The sequence below is a fragment of the Carassius carassius genome, chromosome 33, assembly GCF_963082965.1.
Source record: "Carassius carassius chromosome 33, fCarCar2.1, whole genome shotgun sequence".
NCBI lineage: Eukaryota > Metazoa > Chordata > Actinopteri > Cypriniformes > Cyprinidae > Carassius > Carassius carassius.
In genome coordinates, this window is record NC_081787.1 from 442,963 (window position 1) to 457,275 (window position 14,313).

Sequence of the window (14,313 nt, forward strand, 5' to 3'; positions counted from 1 at the left end):
TTGTGGTGGAGTATCTCTTTAATATGACAAAAGCATTAAAGCACAAGAAGACTTGTGTCCATATAAGGGATTTCCTGGAACATCACAAGTTTAATACTTCTATGAGTCGCTCTTCTTAAAAAGATGTTACGTGAGAGTGTTTAATGCTCCATAATGCTCACACCACCGCATTTTGGGTAAAGATAGAAAAATAATACTAAAGTACTTTGTAACTTAAGTTTTTTTATTTTTTTACTTATTTACTCTGATGTTCTGAGATTACACTTATTGTGAAAGTTACTTCTGTAGCTAAGGATGTGTGTGACATCTACATGAGTGAATATATATATCTGTAAATATATGGCTGCCAAAACTATTTATTACTTGCCATATATTATTATTTTTATCAACATAGTTTGGTCAGTATGTATGACAATGCAGTTGTTTGTGTGTGTGTGACCCAATAAAATGAATATTTGAATAATTTCTAGATCACCTGATTGGTGTAGAAGGAAAGGCAATCAGTATTAGCCCCGCCCCTCTCTCCCTGTGCTCCAATCAGCTGACGGGGAGCAGCTGTTGTTGAGTATAAAGCCCAGTGTTCGGTGAAGAGTGTTGATGAAGACACTGGTTCTCGAGCACTCTTTTCTCTCATAAATCAACTCTTATTTTCTGTCTTTTCCTTCCTGCTGCTTTGATATAAGTTCACCAATTTGTTTACATCGTTTGAGCCTGATTTGATTCCACCGAACAGATTTTTGAGTTAGTTTTCAACTTTTTGGTTTCCCTCTTAAAGCTTAGGCCTGTTTGAGTGAGAATAATCAGCAGACAAACCTTTATATTTATTCTGCAGATGCTTTTATACAAAGCAGTCTACACTGAGTTAAATGCAAAGATGTCCTCTTCACACATATGGACAGGAGATGGACGGAACGTGTTTGGAACAGGATTGTCAGGCAGATTGTGGGAATCAGACGGATCCAAACTTCACAAGGTTCCAGAGAGAACTGAGGGTGTGTACTGTACAGTACAGTCTCAGATAACTTTCTGAAACCATCCTGAAAGAGATTACCTTCATCAAAAATAAAAACCTGAAATGTTCAAAAAGTTCAAAATCAGTGTGAACCCCTATTTGGAAATTGATTTAAATTATCATTCACATGAAAGCCATGATTGTGTAGGTTATATACTGTAAGTCTGATAAAATATGTGTGACACACAGGAAAAAAATCCAGTCACAGCAACAGTTTTAAAGTAGCCCAAAACCGCAGCGTTGGCGTCTCGGCAGCTTCAGTGACACGCTGGTTTATAGAACGTGTGATTGTTTATTCACAGTCGTTTCCTGTAAGTTTGTGCAAAATCAGCAGTGTTGCTTTAGCAAACAACAGCTCCGTCGCTCATGAACGCTTCAGCAATGCAGATCTTTTGCTCATTCTGGCTGATGCTTCATTTCTAGTTTTAAATGATTAGAATTAGCTTTAAATGTGTCTCTTTTAATTTGACATATCCTGACTTTTAAGAGTGTTAAAGCTACATTTGCCAGAATTTTGGGAGAAATTGTCATTCAGACATTTGAACCTCCCTTCTATAATTTAAAGTGTCTGTTGTTTTTGAACAGCCTCTTTGTAAAGCTACACTGACAGATTCATTACAACTTTACTTAATTTACAGTGAAATGTGCTGCTCAGACTGTTATGTGTCACCTTTTAATTAAATACTACTACTACTACAGTAATTGTTTTACTGTTTTTTTTGTTCCTGGATCAGGACTCATTTTCATTCAAACTCAGCTTTTAAATATTTTATTCTCTTCATATCAATTTCTTTCTGTCTAAAAAAGCAGCTTTTCATAGTGAAATGCATTGAAGCTTTTTTTTTAATTCCCTTGCTTTCAATCAGTTTAGTCTCATCACATCAAAACCAAAATTGAGTTTTTTAAATAAATATTTTTTTATTCTGTTATTGGCTTTTACACGTATAAATCAGACATTGTGTTATAGTTTTATCAAAATAGTGGAAAATACTGATGTTACATAAGTAACAAATGTAAAAAAAAAAAAAAAAGAAGTTCAATTTTACTTCCGCTGAAAGTAAGAACCTCATTTCCAGCATATGAAAAATATTCATAAAAACGAACCTTTAAGTTAATAAACAGTAAAAAAAAAGTAGAAACAGTACATTTTAAAAACACTGAACAAAATAAAACAACAACAAAAACCACAAAACCACAGAGAACATTGACTTCCAAGAGCTTCCACATTAATACAAAATGTACACAAGTTCATAGTCTCGTAGCAGGTGGGCATTGCGTTAGACAGGTCAAGTGTGTTTGTACGAAACCTGCAACACACCAATACAAACAACCGTTCAAAGTCATAGTGTCCGTGCTCCCAAATGTAAATCCTCAAATATCCAGAAGGCAGAGGCCTGATAAATCTCATATCTGGAGGTTTTGTTGTTTTAGACGGCAGCCAGTTATTCAGGATGAGAAACACCCATTCTTGGCGGATGGTTCCAGAGCTTTTCTTTCTATTTTGGCTGGAGTGTGCAGAACCGGAGCCAAATATGGCCCTGCTCTTCACACCGAGCTCATGGATGTGATTCCTAGAGGTCGAGGCACTAACACAAAGGAAAATCATCCCAACGGACGGAGCCCAAACTCCAGGGCTGCAGCGCTGGAGGGTCACAACGACCTTTGATTATGGCCAACTTTATTTTAGCACTCTGAACTCACAGGACAGAACAGATGGACTAGAACTGATTCACTTCATATGTGTGTTTGTGGTAGTGCCTCACCTCTCACAGTTCCTCTTCCAGACTTTGAGTCGTTGGTGTGTTTGTCGGAAGAGATTGCACAACTATTCGTTTACGTGTGGATTTCTGTTTATCTTAACATAAGTGACTCATAACATGGTATCCAGCATCAGCGGTCTGTTGCTGCTGGTAAATGCAACACTCAGAAGAACTTAGTCATTACATAGCACCAGTGGGGTTCACTTACAATGTGCTTTGTGAGCGCAAAGTGCTCTAGGTCCAATAAAATTGGCCAATACTGTACAAAGAAAATGGGATGCAAATACACTGGGATGAACCATTGCATAATCCATGATTAGTCAACCTAACACATCAATAATGATAATCAACTAACGAAATGACTAGTCTGTGCAACCCCTAGTGTGTTTCTTTATTGCACTCTGTGAAGGGTATTTGGTGCTCGTCTTTTGAATCAGTTCTCTGCCTTTCTGCATTTAAGTTCGTCTTAATCAAATTTCAGAAATTAATTTTGTGTGTTTCGCAATGGCTCCTGAATACAGTCTTAGAGGTCGAAGAGATGAGGTCTCAGTGCTTCTCATACATACTGCTCGGTTTCGCCCTCATTCAGAATTGTGATGGAGCCATCGCCACTCTTCATTTCGATGTCTTTAGCAGCAGAGTTCTCTGGTAGCAGTGCTAAGTCTTTAAAAACATCCACGTAGTGGGTGAACCCCGGACCCCAGTTCAGTAGGTTGTCCCAGTTGAAGTTGTTGGACCCTTGGCCCAGTTTGTGGGGTAAAGTATGGTGCTGATACTCTGATAGTGTGTTGTGGCCACTGGCAGGCCCACCCTCGGCACGTCGACTGGAGTATCGCCTCTGTCGCATCCTCCCTCCATGATCCTCATCATCGGCGTCCGACTCATTGACCTGCGAGAGCTTGGGCATGCGAGAACTGTAGGAAACTGCTTTCTCACGGTCGTACTCCATCTCCGAGCAGGTGAAGGAGTCATGGGAGTCGCTCTCAGAGGAGGATTCCGGAGCCGGGATGCCATCCGCAGGGTTCCGGACACGTGAGAGCGGTCGACGGCAGTCTTCCTCAGATGATGAGCGCCCGTGATCGGCGCTGCAGATGCTGGGATTCCTGGGTCGAGGTGTGTTGAGGCGTTCCACCTCCTCTATGGACAACCCCACAGGAGGGCCACTCTCTAATGGAATCTGCTCGATTGGCTGTTTGAGACGACTCCCAGGCCGAGAGCCGTGGCCCGCCATGGTCTGAGGGCTCTTGCTGCGCCTACCCAACCGTGTGGCATAGTTAAACATACCAGGCTGGCACACATCACCGTGGAAATCTAGAGGGCTTCCCTCACGGCGTGCCAAGTTGAGTTCACGGGTGGGAGTGTTGCGGTAGAAGGAGGGTGGCTTGTTGAAGGGTGCTGGGCTGTGACGTGACAGGGGATTGGGCGTGGGGCAAGCTGAATGGCTGAGAGGGGTGGAGCGGAGCCCCTGGGTGTAGGTTGGCTGGTAGGTGTAGCTGGTTGCACCTAGTGGAAGAGGGGACTGACGGGCAAATCCCAATGGACTGTGGCGCTGAATGGAAAACTTGGGAGTATGGCTACGGAAGTGTTTGTAGTGCTGGATGATGTCTGCATCTGATGGAGCAATGCTGCTGGCGTTGTCAATGTCGTAGTGTTCCATGTCTGCTTCTGGTCCTGCACATGGAGCACAGGGGGCGCTGGGAATGGTTTCATTGTTGTGTGCAATGTCAGTTTCGTCATAGATCAGGTAAGGATTCTCCCGCTCTATGATATCAGGTTTGGGGTTTCCCTCTGGCTGTTTCCGGACTGTCATGTCATCTCCGTAAGGCGGAATATTGTCTGGATCATCGAATGCCACATTCTCGCTGCCTTTCTTTTTCTTTTTCTTCTTCTCCTTTGTTTTCTTCTCGTCCTTTGGCACTTTGGTTTTCTTGCGGCCCTTGCAGTGGTTGCACAGTATGAGACTCAAAACCACCAATGCCAAGACAGTCGCGCAGCTGCCCACAATTGCAGGAACTGCCCAGATGGGCAGAACCATCTCCTCGGTGGTGGCGCTCGGAAAACAAGTGAATCCTCCGTTGGCTCCCAGCTTACACTCCATACCCTGTGGACACCGGACTCCCAAACAGGCCACCAGGCTCTCGCAGACTCTGCCCGTGTAGGACTCCTCACACGCACAGGTGAAGCCTCCACGAGCGCCGGGCATGCAGCTGCCACCGTGCTGGCAGGGGTTCGAGGCACAGTCACCTGGTGGGACACACTGGTAGGTGTACCACTGGTTCACACACATCAGCCCGTCCCAGCAAGGGCTGCTCTCACAAAGATTTGGGCCACGACAGCCGATCTTCACAGAGGGATCAGTCTTGGAGATGGAGACGGTCCTGTGTTCACCACTGAAAGGGAGCATCTCTCCATTATATTTCACATAGGCGTAACACCCATCAAAACCTAGAAATACAGAGAGAAGAATATTAACTATCACTCAAATCAACTCAGAAACAGTCGAGTACTATTTTAAGGTGTACCCGCTCCTAAGAGGCGAAAAAGTAATCAGTCACAGTTTGTTTCGATGTCAATCAAACAGTCCTAAATGGGTGAATTTTTGGCTAAATGGTACAAGCAGCAATAAAATGTACAATGCAAATCAGTCGTTTGGCTAAATGAGATACTAGAGCTTCCCCAACATGACAAAGAAATGAGACTGACTGGAAGAAATGGACATTGCTTAGTTTAACGCTACACAGGGAGACATTTTGTTTGGCATTGTGATAGCTGTAGTATCAGCCAACATTTAACAAATTTCTCCCCCTGGGAAATATATCAACAAATCGTCGCTTTTACATCAGGAGGAAAAGAAACAGACTCTTCTCTTCAGCACAAGTATCCTGCAAGCCAAAAAAGCAACCTTTTAAGACTACACCATCTGGGAAAATCTTAATGTTTCTGATTCAGACCTGCACTATCATGTTGCCTAACGATGAACCATCAACAATGTAAATCAATGTTTATTGAATTTATGTCCCATTCAAACACAGAACATTTGGTTTTGTTTATTAGAACAAAAAAGCATATTGACCCAATTCTATTTCACGTTCTCCCACTTCCAGACCTGGAATCTAGAAATGGCATGACCTGACGTGCACAAAACATGTTTACATTAAAATAGTTTGGATAATTTCATTTTAATATTTAGATTGCCAGTAAAGAGTGGGTTACAACCCAACAGCTCAATTTGACCATATATGAACATCTGCTTGTGATATTTTTGCTCTGAGTTTCCTTAGTAAGGTTTCATTTAGATTTCAACTTTGTTTTATTTCACCTAAGAAATATCAGGAGAAACATCTGAGACGGACAAAAGTTAGTCAATAGTTGACAAAAGTAGTGTGGATAGCAGATCAGATCATGTTCATATAAATGCCATTTGAGTCTTGGTGAATCAGAGCAAAGTTTGAAACATTGAGATCTCTTCTGAAACTATAGACATGAGTGAGGGACACTAAAGAAAATCAAAAATAGTTTAAAAGATTCTTTCACTATCCTATGAGACTTCACCGAACACATCTTGCTCAGCCTGTCTGGAGCTCTAATAAACATTCCAGTCTTATCGCAGGCTAAACGGTTGTCTTTTCTCTTTGTGAGAGCTCTAGTCTGAAGTGTCTACAAGTGTCTGTGGATTGCTGCACTGTGCAGGTCCTGCAGAGGAAAGTTCAGATATTTTTTCCTGTCGGCAGTCTGCTGTTTAACCTAGTTAGCACACAAACACGCACACTTTCTCTGAACTTTCTCCTGTCGATTTCACTCGTAGAGGAAAAACACTCTCAAGTTTGAATTCGGGAATAAAATCTGAATGAGCGTGCCAACTATGACACATCCATTGCCTGCGAGTCAGATGTTACTCAATGGTAAAATTGTTTAGTTCATAGCATGCGATTTTGTCAGAGTCATTTCTGTTGATTAAAATATTTACATATATTATTGGAAGCAGCTTGCAGTGCAAAAGTCACCGGGATGTTTGCATTGTAGTCTCCACAATGAAACTTATAGCCATCATTATAAGAGGTTTTATAGAACGTGGACTGAAGGAACTGACCTGGGCTGGTTTTTTGTTGTGCTGATGGGGTCGGGACACCCCCGAGAGACAGTGTGTGTACGTCAATCCCTCCGAAGTCCTGCGTATTGTGCAGAATGACTTTCGTTCTTGACTCGTCGATCCGCAGAATGGTGGATGATCCGTTTCTCTGAAGCAGGAGTGTGTGCCACTGACCGTCAGACAAAACAACATCTCCCACAATCCTCTCCACCTTACCAGCGACACCGGCGTCAGACACGTACTGCAGCAGACCGTTCTTCAGCTGAAACAGAGAGAGATAAGATCAGTTAATGTGATGTGTGTAAGCATTTCAAGAATAATGCAGGATTTCACCTGTAGTATGACGCGATGCATCTTGCCGCATTTCGACAATGTTAAGACTCATATCAGCTCTGTTCCAAACTATATTTTTTTATTTTATCTTTAAATATTTTGACTTGTCTGCAGGTGTGTTTACACCTCCCCCCCAAATGCATGCATTTGGGTATAGCCTTTTTAGTAAAACACACATGCAATGCTAACTTATTTGAAAAAAAGCAGCATTGTGACTGTAAACTACAACTACTAAAACATAAACGATAACTGAAATAAAGCTGAAATTAAATATGTGATGGAAAAATGTAACTTCAAAATTTCCTTGGAATCTGACTGAAGTAAGTTCTAAAATAATAAATAAGCACAAATTAAAATGAACACCTAAATGAAACGTAATAACTGAAGAGTGAGAGCTACGACTTGCACCACTTGACTGCAGCAGATTCACGTAAGCTCTATGTTTAGGAGTTGACAGTTTTGCCATTGAAATGCATATACTTCCGAGTCTGAGGATTTGAGCATCTCCGAGAAGAACGTCACGTTAAATGCAGAGCACAAATTCCGTGTATGGGTCAGCATACTTGACCACGTCACTTAACGTTTTTTAAACTTCTAAATAAAAACGGAATATCTAAAAATAAAAGCTAATTTAAAACAATAATATTATGTAATAATAATAAATAGCATCTGAAGTGCATCTGTGGTACCTTAACATTTCAATACTCAAAAGTAATTCAATATTGTTGGACATGCTGTATAAGTAGGCAGCTTGATAGATTTTGTAACCGTGCTATGTAATGCATGTGCTAATCTGAAATGGAAAAACTATTTTGTTTGGGAAAAATAATTTTGTTTGGGTAACAGAAAAGAACTGCAGTGGAGAAGAAAAATTATTTACAGACATATAAATCTGGAATTGGAGAATCCATCTTGAACAAAGAACACATCTGAGATGTGCGAGACTGAGATACTGTGAAAGTGTTTGTGTGTTTTTGAGTAGTAGCTCTCTGCGGCCTCACTAGTTGTACGGGACGTCCTGTCAGCAGCTGCTGTGGATGCAGAGGCGAGGGGAAGTGAGTTCAGCCGGCTGGCCGTGATCCCAGAGCACACTTACCCTGATGGTGGTGTAGTTGGAGCTCTCCTGTGCGTGCAGCAGCGTTCCCGAGCCACTGCGAGTGCGGAACTTCAGCTCCAGGCTGCTGTATTCCGGGACGGGTCGGCCGGGGTCCGCCAGCGCTCGTGCCAACAACACATCTCTCCTGCGGCTCTGACTCAAACTGTAGTCCAAACGACCCGAACCGTCCAGAGACAGAGCTGTATCTGCAGTGATGTCTGAGAGAACAACACAAAGACTCTAGTTTAGACTCCATGGATATGTTTGCATGTCATCACGAGATAAAGAGAAAAATGACAATTCTTAACTCTCACATAAATTATTGGGTGTTTAATACACTGTTATGAAGATTTCAGCAGCATATATAGAAACCAAACAACATGCTTTCGACTGGTTCTGATGTTATTTTGTCATTTGTTGCTCTGGCCAATGGAAAACACACATAGTTAGTATTTACTGTATAATGTGGTGGAGTCATGTTTTTCAAAGTATTACTGACACTACAGGTGAATAAAGTCAAACCGTTTACCCAAATAAAATGTTTTTCATGTTTTCTGAAAGGTCACATTTAAATATGCAAACGGAGGCACTGTCCAAATTAAATATGCATACATGCTCATTTGAATACATTTCAAGAACAGAAATGTGGATAAAGCCAGGTTCAAAATTAGTTTGATGCTGTTGAAATATAAGAGTTAAAGGTTTTTCCGGAGGGGATTGTGGATTACTCTCTTCAACACATAAATCTGAAAACACTGTCAACAGCCAGAAAACAAACATAATAAAATGTTATAAAAATACACGTGAATTATATATGAACAAACCCCTCACTGAAAACCTTAACTCAGAGTATAGAGAGGAATTAATCTGTATGCTTTGGTGTGTGTAAGTGCTGTTGAAGTGGAAAAAACAAACTCTCAGCCTTTAAAGATATGCTTTTTTACCAAGTTTTTAGGAATAAAATGTTGTGATATATGAACAAACCCCACAGTAAAAACCGTCAGAATATAGAGAGGAATAAAACTATACGTTTTTGTGCATTTAAGTGCTGCTGAAGTGGAAAAAGACTCTTTAAAGATATGGATTGGAACTGAAACCTACGGGCGCAAATAGATTAAGTGCAATACAATAAAAACAATTATGTATTTCCTTTCCAACTGTCGGAAGACATAACCCAAAATCTCAAAATTGACCAATGCATGAATAACTAATTGTTAAGAAAATATTAGATTTAATCATTCCAGATTGCAAAAACTCACATTTCTCACAGGTGTGCCCAGTGAAACCCTCAGTACACTGGCACTGCTGCGATGACCACATGTCCAGACACGTCCCACCATGTCTGCAGGGCTCGGCGACACACACGCCCTCTAACCTGGGACATCTGTGGACGGAAGATGCACAAAAACCTTCAGCGGGGAACATCACAGCAACACAAGAGTCCATGACTCCAACATTAGCATAAATGCAAAAGAGCTTGCACTCATTTCAAAGCATCAGTCACCTGAAATAAAACCAACACTATTCAAGCTGCTCCAGAAAATTCACAGCAGCTGGAGCCAGCTTTCATTTTGCATTCACAGACGTCCAGAGAGCCGAATGAGCTGTCGTTCAGTGACACGGCTCGTGTTTGTGTTTGTGTGTTTGTGTTTGGTGACAGACCTGTCCAGGATGCCGTGTGAAGCCAGAGCTTGAGACGGTTCCAGCGGACGTCCATTGACAGCAAACTCCATGATGCACCCAACAAAGTCATGTGTAGCCACCTGACCTCGACGATGCAGGAGGGCTTCAATCGACCGAACGCCCCCAACAGACAGACGGTTCGGCTGAACATCCAGAATCCTGAGAGACGAGACACAGCAGACCAACACTCAGCTTCCAGAAGAGCAAGTGACTTTCATTGGCAACAATACATCTTTCAAGACAGATTGACCGTTAGCACTTAAGCGATATTTACAAGTGCTAATATTTGTCAGTGGGGTCAGAAAAATCCTTTTGTCTTCCCTTTGAATTAGGATTCTTTTTCTGACTCCATTGGCAAATATTTATTTTTGTTTGAAGCAAAAACAAACAAAATTTTAATTATTATTAAAAATTTTTAGACAAGACTTAGTACCTTATGTCATTTTGCTTCTCAAGTAAATGTATCTTGATGTATCTTGAAAACAAGACTACAATTCTGAGAAATGTATTTATTTATTAATTATTTTTTTGCTGTGTAGAAGTCCCAAAATGTTATTTAAATGCTCTAAATTCTCAATTAAAGAACTACTCATAATTTTGAAGCCAACCATCTACCAATAATTGTAATATTTTAATAAAACAACATGTTACCATATATCAACGAAGAAATATATACACAACATATATTGTGTAATCTTTTATGTATAATATTTTTATACGTAATATTGTTTATATAAAATATGTTTTTACTTTTGTGATTAATCTTACACCCACATTTCTGAAGTGAGACCTACCAATAATATATTTTGATTAACAAAATTATTAATAATTAAAAACCTTTCATTTAAATTATTTTCACACACACACACACACACACACACACATAATTATATCTATTTATTTAGTAAAAGAAAAAGCAATTTTGTGATTCATGTCAGACTCTGTGGTGAAAAGTGAAAATTCCTTCAAACCCCGGCCTCTTGGCATGTTATCACTGTTGCGCTCTATAGTGGGATATACAGTATAAAAGGAACTGTATAATGAGTGTTTCTCACCAGTCAGTATGAACGGCCACATTGCTGACCGCACAGTATCCTGGTTCCTGTTCCTCTCCACACAGGTCAACAGTGAGAGACGCAGCCTTTAACACAGCAGACAGACAAACACTTCAGCATGATGCTTGTGTGAGACCGACACTCTCAAAGTCTTCATTTCACAGCATTCTACTTCAGCATCTCAGAAATCCATATGCATTATTAAATCAAAGTAAAAACACATTGGAATGTATCTGTATATTAAATGACATGAATAAAGTGACCTGTACGTATTTGTCAAGTCTTGAGTATTTTGTTGAGCCTACAGAATACTACATGGAAAAAAACGACACCCAGATGCTGGTGAATAAATTACCAGCAGACATTCTACAGTGATCTGTGCTGTCCTCACAGTGCTTTATGAGTCCCGTGCAGACATTTGGGAGAAAAACATCTCAGAGGAGGAGGTACAAAGAGTACAGAGGCACTGAGAAGCAGGACTTACATCAGACAACAGCACAACCTCAGCTTACAAAAAATACAGACACTTGCGTTATAGAGGAATTTCAGCTTATAAAAGGAAAATCCTACACTAACAATGGAAACAAGACGTGTTTGTCTTCTGTGCTAAGTGCTGATACAGATGACTTCCTGCACGGCTCGAGCGTCTGGCCATCGCATTAATGCCTCCCTGCACTTCAAACAGACTAAACCAGACCACAGCGTGCTTCTTTTTCCAGGAGTCGCACACCGCTGCAAAGCATTTCCAGCAGAGGAAAGGGTTGCTTTCAGAAATGAGTCTAAAACCAGTTTCATTAACTAAATTGTCATGTTAACTTTGAAAACTGGGCAGTTGATTTCTACACAGGTAACATTCAGGTTATAAAAATGTTGTGGGAACATTGTTTTGAAATGTTTCTAAAACGCCGAAATATCCAGTTGATTTTTCTTTCTTGATCGTGATAAGAATGTTTTTTTAAAGATTGCAAAAATGTTTCCTATAACATTCTACCAACTTTATTTTCATCCGAAATGTATCATTGTGTATTTTTAATATTCTAAGAATGTTATGATGTCTAGTTTTCCTGTTGTGAGCAGATTTACTATTTTGTTTTTTTTGTTTGTTTAAAGGTTACAAATAGTTTCTTTGAACGTTCAAGGAGAAAATAACATCATAAGGACTTTCCGAGAATGTTGATCTCAGAACATGTTCTCAACGTTATGCGAACGTATCTCAAATATTAATAAAGTTATAGGAACATTTTATAAATATTACTTTAAGAAAGTTTTGGCCTTTTAAAAAGTAAAAAAAAAAAAAAAAGTTTTGAGAATGTTCACAATTGCTGGGAAAACCATGCAATTATATTGAAATTAGTTAAAACAACTTAGTAGTCAACAAATGGTTAATGCTACAAATTAAGTTCCTCAATAATGTTGTCATAACTCAAGAAGATTGATGCAAACTGTTGCACGAGTGGTTTAGTGTGCATCCAGTACTCGACTAGACTGCATTGGTCTGAAAATCTTGAGGTCAAAGAGCATTTTCAGAGTCTGTATTAAATAGATTTGGCTTTAAGCAGCTTTTTTGGACGGTGTTTGGAAACACATGCTGCATGTGGGTGTGCTAGCTGATTTCTAATTTTCTATTTATAATCCATCAACCATCTAAGTTGCAACACACAATGGAGAAACAAGTGAAGAGCAAAAACATGGACGTAGCCCAACTCTCGATAAACTCCGACTCTCTAGTACACAAAAAAAAACGAAAAAAAAAAAACATGAGCTCGAGACAGTGTGCCAAAAACCCACGCATCTGGCTGTGGGGTAAACTTGGACATCTAAACTAAACAAAAGTACCCTTGACTGTCAGAGTTCGGCTTTCTCCATGGGGGAAAACAAGGGGCCATGTATGACTTTAACATCTGCTCAAGCTCACGTCTAGAAAGAAAAGGAAGAAAAAAGAAAATGGTCGCACAGAACCACCGAAGTGACCCACATCCGCTTCTCCAAACACACAGATCGGGTTCTCTTTATTGCACCGCAGGGGCTGGGTTCTCATGGGTTCTCATGAGCTCTACTCCCAACCCTTCAGTGAGGCCTACAACAGACTTTCAGACGATTTTTCAGGGAACATTAATCGGATCACACAACGCTAAGGTGTTGCAGTAATGGCGTGCTGAAGTGTTTTTACAAGCCATTTACAGAGAGATTTAATGCAACAACTCCAGGAGAGTTAAGAGTTTAGACTGATATCTCGGAAAAGGATGCAGAAATAAAACACGACCATCTAGTAAATCAACTAGAGTACCCATGTGAACAAAAACACTTTAACTTCAAACCCGCAAGATCAGAGTAAAACATCTTCATTACCAATCTGAAGGTTCCTCTCAGACTGATTAATAGACCGAACGAAAGGACTCACCATTCCTGCCCTCCTGGCGATGACCGTGTGGAACTGGCCGTCTGAAACCCTGATGGTCGTCATGAGCTTGTAAGTGCCACTCCCCAAGTTAAACGAGAACCTCATTCTGCCTTCTAAGATCTCGAGGGCCAGGAACTCCGCCTTGTCGCCGGTCTGGTTGTCATGATTGTACAAGAGCAGGGCGTTTTCCTTCAACGTGGCAAACTTGATGTAGATGTAGTTGTTGTTGGGGTCGAGGCTGGGGAACTCCATGTAAGAGAGCTCCTCAAATCCATAACTGTTCAGTTCACAGTGCTTTCCAAACACACCTGCAGAGCGAGAGAGATTTACTTTCATTCTGCGGTGTAATAATTTCAGGCAGTGAAAAAAACATGACATTCACAGAACAACACACAAAAAATATGGTTGAACATTTACCACAGTATGTGTCAACTGACAAATTCACACTGCAATTCATTCTTTGTAATCTATAACACATTTGTTTCTGCATTACAGTCTCACACACAGTCCAGAATTAATAGCAGCAGTTGAAGGACCTTGAACTGGTCCTGGGGCTGAAATGATGACTTACCAAAAGGACAGTGACAGTAATAGCCTTCCACCCGGTTCTGGCAGGAACCCCCATTAAAACAGGGGTTACACTCACAGTAATTGATGATGGACTCACAGGCTTTCCCTGAATTCATGAAACAACACCAATGAAAACAATGAGGTGAGCACGACAGACGAAAAAGACTGTTCTCATATGGGGCTCCCAGAATCCCCTGTGTTTTCTTTCTCATATCTCTGGTACACTTTATCTTTCTAATACAAACAGCTCGAAGACTTACACCTTGTAAATGGACCCAAGTTTCGAAGAAAGAAAGGGTGAAAGTCTATCATG

General features: G+C 40.6%; 1 protein-coding gene across 1 annotated transcript in view; it reads right to left on the reverse strand.

Annotated features, from left to right (window-relative positions):
• Window positions 1-1,803: 1,803 nt before the first annotated feature.
• Window positions 1,804-14,313, reverse strand: part of fat4 (FAT atypical cadherin 4) — a 79,413-nt gene continuing 66,903 nt past the window's right edge. Inside the window, exons 10-17 of the mRNA XM_059521222.1 lie at window positions 14,002-14,106; window positions 13,431-13,738; window positions 11,030-11,115; window positions 9,954-10,133; window positions 9,551-9,675; window positions 8,292-8,509; window positions 6,863-7,124; window positions 1,804-5,217 (exon numbers count right to left, since the gene is read on the reverse strand). Of these exons, the coding sequence (XP_059377205.1) occupies window positions 3,329-5,217; window positions 6,863-7,124; window positions 8,292-8,509; window positions 9,551-9,675; window positions 9,954-10,133; window positions 11,030-11,115; window positions 13,431-13,738; window positions 14,002-14,106 (3,173 nt within the window). The 3' untranslated portion in view covers window positions 1,804-3,328. The remainder of the gene's footprint in view (window positions 5,218-6,862; window positions 7,125-8,291; window positions 8,510-9,550; window positions 9,676-9,953; window positions 10,134-11,029; window positions 11,116-13,430; window positions 13,739-14,001; window positions 14,107-14,313) is intronic.